The sequence below is a fragment of the Harpegnathos saltator genome, unplaced genomic scaffold (genome assembly GCF_003227715.2).
Source record: "Harpegnathos saltator strain DR-91 unplaced genomic scaffold, Hsal_v8.6 scaffold433, whole genome shotgun sequence".
NCBI classification, from domain to species: Eukaryota; Metazoa; Arthropoda; class Insecta; order Hymenoptera; family Formicidae; genus Harpegnathos; species Harpegnathos saltator.
Genome location: NW_020230243.1, coordinates 211,349 through 223,577, shown reverse-complemented (window position 1 = coordinate 223,577; position 12,229 = coordinate 211,349). Strand labels below are relative to the sequence as shown.

Below are 12,229 nucleotides of genomic sequence, written 5' to 3'. Positions count from 1 at the left end.
TTAGTAAAACTGCAAATATATAAACGAGATAATGCCAAGTACATGTTGCATTGTTAATTGCAATAATACGAATAAAAAAGGATATCACTTATTTAAGTAAGTAGAATACATTTATATATAATAAATGTTCGAGGTTTGTAATATGTGAGGGTTATCTTGCAATTAAACATTGTTAATATTATTAATATTATTAATATTAGAATGTATTCACTTACAAAAACAACGAAAGATAGAAATCCTGCAAGTAACAGACACAAATTTACAAAATTAATATTATTTAATAATACATAAGTTGCATTTTATTCTTTATATGTATGTAAAAAATATTAATATAAATACTTTGACATATTTTGAACTGTATATATTCAATTTAATTTTAACCTTTACCAAACACTTAGATTAGCAACACCTTATTAATACACACATCTTTAAATGATATTCTTTCTTGTTCGTATTTTTGAAATTTACAATACTTATTCGGCATTATCTCGTTTGTAGATTTGCAGTTTTACTAACATAAATAGTAGTAGACACATCAGGTGTCACATACGCACTACCACGCACTACTACATACGCATCGGGTATTCACATACACACTACAAACACACACCGCCGCCATGTTTTGGCGGTCTTCATGACCGAACCGGAAAATGGGCGGGACACAGCTCTTATATAGGTCAAAGATCGAAGTTAGCAATCTAGTATAGTATAGACATCTGTGGGCTTGGTGGAAGTGCGTTAGACTCGTGTCGTTGATATTGATGGTTCGCGTCCCAGCGGACGGTGTTTGCTTTTTTCTGCACAACTTTTTTCATTTTTTCGGAAGATGCACGTGTTGCATACAACATGCACGCATCACAAGGATTGCACGTTTCGTTGATGACACTTCGTCTATCCGTTTGAGGTCCCGCCCTCCGCTCGGCTTGTTCCGACGAGCCGAGCGTGAGAGAGAGAGAGAGAGAGAGAGAGAGAGAGAGAGAGAGGGAGAGAGAGAGAGAGGGAGAGAGAGAGAGAGGGAGAGAGAGAGAGAGGGAGAGAGAGAGAGCGATGGGGGAGTAACTTTTTCCTTCCTTATTAAGGGAGGAAAAAATTATAATTATAATAAAACACGAGGGTACGCTCCAGCTGAGATCTTACGTAGCGACGGGCCTGAGCGATCCGCGATCGTCGCCTCGGCCGCTGAGCGTGGAGCGGTGGAAGGGGAACGGTGGGTGCCACCGCTTGAAATCCGGCCGAAAAGGGCACTTAGTCTCCAGCTCTGCCATACAGGATCGAATTGGTTTAAATATGATGACATGATGTCAAAACGATCTGTAACAAAGGTAAAAGAAAGAATATGTCCCCATCTAATTATTTATGTAAAACATTAATCATTTAGCATTAATTGCGACAAAATTTAATAATAGTTTCACTACAGTAATTTTAAGTTATATTTTTAAGATGCACAAAAATTTATCACACATACAAAAAAATAAAAAAAGTTTCTAAAGAAAACAAAAAAATATTTAATAAGATTTAGTATAAGTATGTCTTAAAAAATAAAAAATAAAAATAAAAAATAAATAAAAGATTCTAAAGAAAACAAAAAATGTAAGATTTAGTATAAGTATATCTTAAGCAATATTAATATACAAGTAATAATAATATATTATAAATAATATTAGTAAAAGTAGTAAAATTACAGATATATGTATATACAGGGTGCACGATTTATCTGATGAAGACATTGAAATATCTCGAGAACTATGCATTGGATAAAAAAAAGTGGTTAATAAAAGTTGTTAATTTCGAAGGGGGACATCCAATGATACCAAACTCGACCTCCCACCCCACCCCCTGGGGGTGGGGGTTGGGGGAAACTTTGAAATCTTAAATGGAAACCCCCATTTTTTATTGCAGATTCGAATTCTATGCCACAAAATACGTAAGTTTCGTCCGAAACTTTTTTTTTTATTCATGATAGATGGCGCTGTAATCGCAAAAAATTATATTTTCCGCAATTCTCCAGAAATGATCATTGGATTGAGAAATAAAAACTACCTGTTCAATATTTTTAAAGAACATAATAAAAGTTATTCCCCCCCATCCTCTCGGGGTGGGTGGTAACGTTCAAATCTCAAATGGGAACCCGAATCGAAGAGGGAACTGTTCGACGCGTCACTGTGGGTGTATGGCGAACTACGGCTTATTATAAAAGGCAGTGCAATGCGGTCAAAGCTCACTTTCCTTTCAGAATTAGAACTGAAAGCATCTCTAACAATTTCATTTTACTCGACTAGTTTTTATTACCTGCATATCTACCCTTCATTCTTTGAATAGAATTGCAAGTGGAAAATGAATTCTGCAACCGTAGAAGAAAAAATTGAAATGATTCTGATTTATAGTGAATGTAGGAGGAATGTTGACGATGTTGTTGCCTTGTATGCTGAGCGTTTTCCAGACAATGTTCGCTCACGTTCTTTTTTTTACAAAGTTGTGACTGCCTTTATCTCGGATGGCAGCGTACAAACTAAAAAAAGAAAACGAAGAACAACTGTTATAGGAGAAGTTAATGAAATAGCTGTGCTAGCAGCTGTTCACCACAACCCACAGGTAAGCACTCGGCAATTACATCGCGATTTCGGAATTTCCGGAGATAGTATTCGCAGAATATTGCATCGTCATAAGTATCACCCATATCACATTTCACTGCATCAAGAACTTCATGGCGATGATTTTCATAATCGAGTGGTGTTTTGTGAATGGGCACTTCAACAAATGCAAACGAACCCCAATTTCATTGCTAATGTACTATTTTCAGATGAGTCTACATTCACAAACCATGGTGGAGTTAATCGACATAACATGCATTACTGGAGTGTAGAAAATCCCCACTGGTTATGACAAGTTGAACATCAACGTCCTTGTTCGGTTAACGTTTGGTGTGGAATCATTGGTCCTTATTTTATTGAAGGTAATTTGAATGGAATCAAATATCGAAATTTCCTGGAACAGGAACTACCACCACTACTTGATGATGTTGCCTTGGATGTTCGACAAAGTATGTGGTTTCAGCATGACGGTTGCCCAGCGCATAACTCAATAGCAGCACGGGAAGTATTAGACCGTGATTACAATGGTCGGTGGATTGGCAGAGGTGGCCCGATTAATTGGCCTGCTAGGTCGCCTGATTTGACATCGCCGGATTTCTTTCTGTGGGGTTACCTAAAAGATAAGGTTTATCAACAAGTGCCAACAACTCGTGAAAACATGGTAGAACGCATAAGAAACGCTTGCGTTGAAACTCCCGCAGATATGCTTCTATCCTGTGTACAGTCATTTGAAAAAAGGATCAATAAGTGTATTGAAGTTGAAGGCAAAAATTTCGAACATTTACTCTAATTAATTGAACAGTGAGAGGCAAGGGGACTCACATTAAAAAAGCACCCCGATTTGTGAGAGGCAAGGGGACTCACATTAAAAAAGCACCCGAAGGGAACATAAAACTACTACATCCTCGTCGTTGTTCCTGTGTAACGCTAAAAGTAGTTTCACGGAAAAATTCAACGCTATCTATCACGAATGAAAAAAATTGTTTCAATAAAAATTTCACGTACAATCTAATTCTGCAAGGAAAAATGTGGGTCCCCATTTGAGATTTGAACGTTATCACCTACCCTACCCCGAGAGGATGGGGGGGATAACTTTTATTATGTTCTTTAAAAATATTGAACAGGTATTTTTATTTCTCAATCCAATGATCATTTCTGGAGAATTGCGGAAAATATAATTTTTTGCGATTACAGCGCCATCTATCACGAATCAAAAAAAGGTTTCGGACAAAATTTACGTATTTTGTGGCGTAGAATCCGTATCTGCAATAAAAAATGGGGGTTCCATTTAAGATTTCAAAGTTGCCCCCAACCCCCACTCCCAGGAGGTGGGATGGGAGGTCGAGTTTGGTATTATTGGATGTCCCCCTTCAAGACTAACAACTTTCATTAACCACTTTTTTTTATCCAATGCATAGTTCTCGAGATATTTCAATGTTTTCAGATGAATCGTGCACCCTGTATATTAATTATAAGTAAGTTAATATACGTAATAATTATAATTTTTCTCGACGCTCAAAAGGCGAAAGTCGCTGAATCTTTTCAGTTTTAAATTTCAGTTTTGAGTTGTTTGGTTTTGGTTTTAGCGCTCCGAATGTTAATAATAACCTTTAGAACTCGTGAGGGGCTAACCAGAACTCTGAATGGTACGTCGGATTTCCGAAAAAAAATTTTTGAACCGAAGGACATGGTAATATTCGACTCGAGGGACGGAAATCGGCAGGAACTCTTTCAATTTTGGTTTTAGCGCTCCAGGTGTTCGTAATAATCTGTAATACTCGTGAGGGGCTAACCAGAACTTTGAATATAACGTCGGATTTCCGAAAAAGAATTTTTGATCCGAGGAATATAGAAATATTCGATTCGAGGGACGAAAATCGCAAGAACTATTTCAATTTTGGTTTTAGCGCTCCGAGTGTTGACTATAATTTTTAGAACACGTGTGGGGCTAACCAGAACTCTAAATGAAACGTCGGATTTGCGAAAAAGAATTTTCGATCAGAGGGACATGGAAATATTCGTCTCGAGGGACGAAAATCGGCAAAATTTTTTCAATTTTGGGTTTAGCGCTCCGGGTATTGATAATAATCTTTAGAACTCGTGAGGGGCTAACCAGAACTATGAATGAAACGCCGGATTTTCGAGAAAAAAATTTTACGTGTTTAATAAACAATCAATTTTTTTGAAAATCCTATATTTTATTCAGAGTTCTGGTTAGCCCCTCACGAGTTCTAAATATTATTATTAACACTCGACGCGCTAAAACCAAAATTGAGAGAGTTCTTGCCATTTTCCGTTTTCTAATTCGAGAACTATAATTATAATTTTTCTTAGTGTTTTAAACAGAACTTTTAAAACTTATCTAGAACTATAGAACAATTAAAAGTCTATCCAGAACTCTAAAAAAATTTGCATTTTTTACATAATGAGGGGCGTCGTGAAGTTGGCCCTCCGATTTTTAAAATAGTATTTTCTCTACTTTAAATGACAGAACTCTTTTTATAAAGGATTGCGAACTCTAGAACTCTGCGAAGGACATTCAGAACTCTAATAATTTTTTCAAAATTGAGGAATGAGGGGTCAACTTCACAGAGGTCACACATTTGCGCTTTCCTTACTATCTAACAGTTTGCTCGCAATTTCCGTATGCAATGGGCCGCGTAATTGTCTTTTCTTTTTGCGTGGAATGTTCGAAGAAAAGCCAGTGAGCGTACATTTAAATATGACATCGATCGCTTTTTTAGGTTTACTGTACAAGATACCCTCCAAGTGTGCACCGCATTCCTTACATCTACCAGTAAATTTTGCGTAACATTTTGCATCGTTATTTGTAAAAACTTTTGCACGCTTGAAAGAAATTGCACACGGTAATGCTACCTGTTGCCATATCTTTTCCGCAAATACATGCGTCCATTTCCCGCATTGTAGTGTTACATAATTTTGTCCGTAACGTCCATATGTCTGATGTATTGGTTTCATACATAGCCATTTCTCTTCAGATATTAATAGCTTAAATTTTTTTACGGATCCACTTTCGGTTAAGGATGAGTTATTTATATCTGACACATTTAATGAAGTATTTTTAGAACTGTTTACACTTTTAGTATTTATTTGAAATGCTTGTAACACGGCGCTGTGTATACCATTTCTATCATTTTTTAAAATGGTATAAATGTGCTTTGCAGAAATATAATATCCCGTACCTGCAAACATCTCAGAAATTATTTTATATATTTCGTTAGGTGGTGGAAATATTTTACCCTCATCACCTACTGTTCGGTAATCTTGATTGGTTAAATAATTAAGTAATTTTACCTTGTCATACATCGTTCTTGATCGTCCTCCTTTGTACCGTGTTGAGTGGAAGAATAGACATTAATGCGTTCGATTCAGTCGTTCTACATCGCCTCGAACGTAAATGACGATCGGCGACGCACTCTCGCTTCGCGCGGTGTCGTAATATAAGAAGCAGTGTTTAAAATTTAAAGTTTACTGAAAATCAAAGATATGCCGCTGCTTCTCATATTACGATACCGCGCGGAGTGCGTCGTCGATCGTCATTTGTGTTCGAGGCGATGTAGAACGACTGAATCGAACGCATTAATGTCTATTCTTCCACTCAACACGGTACAAAGGAGGACGATCAAGAACGATGTATGACAAGGTAAAATTACTTAATTATTTAACCAATCAAGATTACCGAACAGTAGATGATGAGGGTAAAATATTTCCACCACCTAACGAAATATATAAAATAATTTCTGAGATGTTTGCAGGTACGGGATAGTGTTGTGTCCGAGCCACAACGTTTGTGGCGACGTCCGTTGTCCGTGAACCTTAGACATCTGATGCTGATTTTGACATCTGAGCGAGGATTGTCCTGACGACGGAAAATCGAGAAGAAGTAAACAACAAGAACAGCTGAGAGAGTCTCTGGCAAGCTGTCATCGAAAACAGACGCGAGAATTCAGAATTATTAAAATAGAGAATTATTCTTGTTTAAAGCGTGAGCGAGTTGTTCTGTAAATATTAAAGCTTCTTAGTCGTTACGCGGGTGTTTTTATTTACCCGAGTGAAAGCGCGAGTGCGAGAGTGAGTGCAACAATATTATATTTCTGCAAAGCACATTTATACCATTTTAAAAAATGATAGAAATAGTATACACAGCGCCGTGTTACAAGCATTTCAAATAAATACTAAAAGTGTAAACAGTTCTAAAAATACTTCATTAAATGTATCAGACATAAATAACTCATCCTTAACCGAAAGTGGATCCGTAAAAAAATTTAAGCTATTAATATCTGAAGAGAAATGGCTATGTATGAAACCAATACATCAGACATATGGACGTTACGGACGAAATTATGTAACACTACAATGCGGGAAATGGACGCATGTATTTGCGGAAAAGATATGGCAACAGGTAGCATTACCATGTGCAATTTCTTTCAAGCGTGCAAAAGTTTTTACAAATAACGATGCAAAATGTTACGCAAAATTTACTGGTAGATGTAAGGAATGCGCTGCACACTTGGAGGGTATCTTGCACAGTAAGCCTAAGAAAACGATCGATGTCATATTTAAATGTATGCTCACTGGCTTTTCTTCGAACATTCCACGCAAAAAGAAAAGACAATTACACGGCCCATTGCGTATGGAAATTGCGAGCAAATGTTAGATAGTAAGGAAAGTGCAAATGTGTGGCATAATGAAGAAGCCAATAGACTCATGAAATTTGGAGATAGTGTTCCACCAATTTTATACGATACTACAGTATTGCGCAAAGCTAAACAAACCGAACTAGAAAAACGTCTAGAATTCAGTAGTACTGACCCAATAAAAAATGTACAAATAGCTAAATATACAAAGTTTCCTCAAACCATTCGTAATATTGGAATTAATCCATTTTTTTGTATGTACTGGAGCGAAGAACAACGTTTAATGTACAAGAAATCCCATAAACAAGACATAAATTGCTTCCTTGCGATAGATGCTACTGGAAGTATTGGGAAGAAAATACATTTGCCAAATGGTGAAAAATCATATTTTTATATCAAATCACATGTATTTCGGAAGTTGGTAGCTTCCCAGTATTCCAGATGGTATCTACAAAACAAGATGTCTCTATAATAAATTATTTCTTATCTGAAATAATTAGGGGTGGTTCTCCAGTGCCACGGATGGTAGTTTTCGACTTTAGAAAAGCAATTGTAAATGCACTCGCACGTATATTTGCTGGCTACTCTCATCTAACAAGGGACATTCGGCAACGCGGAAATTCAAAAAAATCTGAAACTCTGCATAATTGTAGAGCAGATATACCTAATAACAAAACAATTTTTCGTTGGTGCCCAAAAACGGTTTTAAGGGTGGAAACAACCCCTTGAACAAAGTTGATTTTTGTTTTTCTAAGCGAATATTATCGAAACTATTAAAGATATAAAAAAATGTTTTAGACAAAAGTTTTATGGTTTTAAAAGTACTTTATTATGCTATATTTAGATTTTTTAAAAATGTAAAATTGTGTATAAAATACCCTCCCTCCTTCTCTTTTTTCAAATTGTTAAAATCAATTGTCCAACCAAAATAAAGCTTATTTTATGACAAATTCAACCATATATAATAACATTATGTTTGGAAAAGGCAATATTGAAAAAAAAATTAAACATGCTCTTATATGTATGCTACGCGTACCAAACTTAAGGATTCGCTACTTGACGATGGCATTTCTTTCTTCCTCAAATCTTCCTCATAATTGCAAACTGTAAAAGATAAGGAAGGAAGAAAATAGAAAATCTAAAAAAGCAATAAAGTTGATGTTAAGAAGTAAGTAGGAGAAAAATAGCATGATAAGGATACAGTCACTAATATTTAAAAATGTTATAAATTATAAAATTTCACGTAATAGACGTTTATTTTGCCAACATTGCGGCTACCTTTTTCATTAATTTAAACGACACACGTAAATATAAATAAATATGTGTGTGTGTATGTGTGTTTTTGTACGTGCGCACGTGTGTGTACATCATGGCAACATGCAAAACACTTGTCACAAGTTTTATGACTGTGCGACCAAAATAGCACTCTTTATCAAGTACAGTGCAATCAAGGTTCATTATATTGACATATGTTATCTTCATTCATTTGCATATAAAAGCTGTCCATTTTGGAATACATTTCAGTGTTATTGAAGCAGTTATTGAAGCAGTACGTATATTATTATTGCTGTGAGAAATGTTTAATTAAAATATCCTTAAGATTTGTATCATAATGTCAGTAATAAATCCAGCTAATGTTATTAATTTGTTAATTGCGACATTTCATTTCACAAATATTGCAATAACTCCTGTTAATCATCAAGAGGTGGAACTCCATGATATAATTACTGATTTAATAAAGAGTGCTATACATCACGATATTACGATCGAACATGAGTGGGGACTTGATTTTGACGATCCATCAGAACCGCATGACGTACAATTTGTAGATGTGTACGATATTGATGCTGAAGAAGATAATTATGGAAATGAAGTTTGCACTGTGGATGATGAAGGTGGAAATGTAAACTTAAATTATAAGAAAAAAGCAATCGAATTTTGGAAGAGTGGAAAGAAAGGACATTTATCTCTTACTTCTGTACAACATCGTTTTAGAAAAGTAAAGTTTAATTAAAAAATAAGAAGAATAATATATAGTAAAATACTTGAGGCTTTTACGGTGTACAGTGACCGGCAGTAATTCGTTCCGCGACAGAGAGAACTCTATTTCCCCTCTCGCGGAACGCATCATTGTCGGTCATTGTACATACAGCTTTGACTATAAGTATAAAGCATCCCAAAAAATTTATTTAAATTGTGTAACAAAAACATACTATATGAATATATGGAGAACATAATATAGTATACGAGTATATGGAAAAATAATATAATAAAAAAATATAATATAAGAATATGTGGAAAATAATATTTATTTTACAATATTTATTGTAATATAATATAATATTAATATAATATAAATTATAATATAAATATAATATACATAAATATAATATACACATTATATTATGAAATATTAATATAATATTTATTGTAAAGAGATTATATATTTACTATGAGTATATGCATTGATTTCTAGGAAAATACAATGAGTTAGAGATGCTTTATACTTATGACCAAAGCTGTAAATTATATAGTTAGAGTCGCGTTGTTTTTTATTTTAAGTTTTACAATTTGATGTTTCGTGAACATTTAATTCGTATATAACTTCTTTTATTTTTGAATTCGAATTGTTTAATATTGAGATTTGTTTTCTTCTAGGTAAAATCTATTCAACAATTGCACAGATGGCAAGAACATGTAATGCGTGAGGGTTCAAATACAGACAAACTTGTAGTTATTGCTGAATATGTTCTTATAAAATTCCAAGAAGCTGTTAATAGAGGACTTATTATTCATGATATAAATCTGCGAAAATGGGCACTAGAAGCAAAGGAACAAGTGGATTTTTCTTCATTTAAAGCAGGAAATTGGTGGATATGGAATTTTAAAAAGGCACATCGTATTACATCACATAAAATAACTGCATTTAAAACGCGGTCTTCTCATTTAACTGATCTAACTATACGTCAAAACGCTGAGGAATTTGTAAATACAGTAAAGCCACATATTAATGTAATCGGTGCTGAATCAACTTATAATGCGGACGAAAGTGGCTTTAATTTAGAAATACATGCAGGAAGAACATTAGCTAATGTAGGAGTGAAGACAGTTGGAGCTACTATCCAATCTTTATCTGCTATGACTCATAGCTACACCATTATGCCTATTATATCTGCAGATGGACATCTCCTTTCGCCTTTGTATATAGTATTAAAAGAATCTACTGGTGTTTTTGGACCACAAGTAGAACAAACTCTTTTTAGACCAGTGAATATTTACATTGCGGCTTCAAAATCAGGGAAATTGACAACTGAACATTTCAAAAATTGGTTCCAAGAAGTGTATCTACCAAACACTGGAGAGAAAAGTATACTACTGCTTGATTCATGGACAGGACATTGCCCGAACCAATTGGAAGAACTTGTACCAAAAGACAAACATGTAAATATTCTAACAATACCAAAAAAACAACTGCTTTTATACAGCCATTAGATGTTTTTGGTTTCAGAATCTGGAAAAATTTTGTTCGAAGCTTTTCTGATAGTGTTATTATAAATAATTATGACATAAATTTAGATTTACGTAATAACATAATAAAATTGCAATCTTTAACACACAATCAACTGTCTTCTCCAAGATTTCGAAATTTATTTAGATATAGCTGGTATAAAAGTGGTTATTTATCAACACGGCCTGAAAAATTTCATAATCCAATCGATTATTGTTATTTTAAAGAAGAAAAACGTATACCAAAATGTAGCATTTGTAGTAAAATGGCTTTTATACGTTGTGCATGGTGCAAGCAATATTTTTGTTTTGAACATTTCTTTGAGCAATATCATTATTGTAATAATTATATAGAATAAATAATATTTTACTGTCCTCAATTCCTGTAAAATTTGTATATATTATAATCCATACCAAAATATAAGATATCTTTCACTCGAATATCTATATCGACTACTTAATTAATAAAACCTATATACTGAATGAAGCAAAACACATACACACAAATGTACACTGAATAAATTTATAAATTATATTTTTCATTATTAAATCCGTGTGTGTTCTCCTTTTTTCTTCATATCATTCATTTCCTTATTTGTTCTTTACAATTGAATTTAAAAGATTATCTATATTAGGGTTATATACACTCTCTCTGCGTCCTCCTTATCATGCTGTTCTTCTTCAACTTACTTCTTAACATCAACTTTATTCTTTTCTTAGATTACCTGTTTTTATTCCTTCCTTACCTTTTATAGTCAGTAATTATGAGGGAGAAAGAAATGCTATCGTCAAGCAGCGAACCCATAAGTTTGGTACGCGTAGCATATATATAAAAGCATTTTTAATTTTTTTTTCAATATTGCCTTTTCCAAACATAATGTTATTATATATGGTTGAATTTGTCATAAAATAAGCTTTATTTTGGTTGGACAATTGATTTTAACAATTTGAAAAAAGAGAAGGAGGGAGGGTATTTTATACACAATTTTACATTTTAAAAAAATCTAAATATAGCATAATAAAGTACTTTTAAAACCATAAAACTTTTGTCTAAAACATTTTTTCATATCTTTAATAGTTTCGATAATATTCGCTTAGAAAGACAAAAATCAACTTGGTTCAAGGGGTTGTTTCCACCCTTAAAACCGTTTTTGGGCACCAACGAAAAATTGTTTTGTTATTAGGTATATCTGCTCTACAATTATGCAGAGTTTCAGATTTTTTTGAATTTCCACGTTGCCGAATGTCCCTTGTAAGCCACTATTTTCAAATTTATTATAATATTATTCATAAACAAAATAGTCATACTATTCTTTCATGTTACATCAGACTAAACGTTAGTCATTTTATCTCAAACATTGCTAAGTGGGATTGTCTTAGAGGTAAGCCTATTAAAATCAGACAATTTTTCCTCAGTTGCTTAGGAAAAGCGTACCAAATAGAGAACTTCAAACAGTTTCGAAATTTGATAAA

The 12,229-nt window shown here is 33.9% G+C and overlaps 1 protein-coding gene across 1 annotated transcript; it reads left to right on the top strand.

The window, feature by feature from the left end:
• Positions 1-2,334: 2,334 nt before the first annotated feature.
• Positions 2,335-2,874, top strand: LOC112589225 (uncharacterized). Its single transcript, XM_025301608.1, has 2 exons — positions 2,335-2,592; positions 2,801-2,874. The coding sequence occupies exons 1-2, from the start codon at positions 2,335-2,337 to the stop codon at positions 2,861-2,863; spliced, it is 321 nt and encodes a 106-aa protein (XP_025157393.1). The 3' UTR covers positions 2,864-2,874.
• Positions 2,875-12,229: the final 9,355 nt, after the last annotated feature.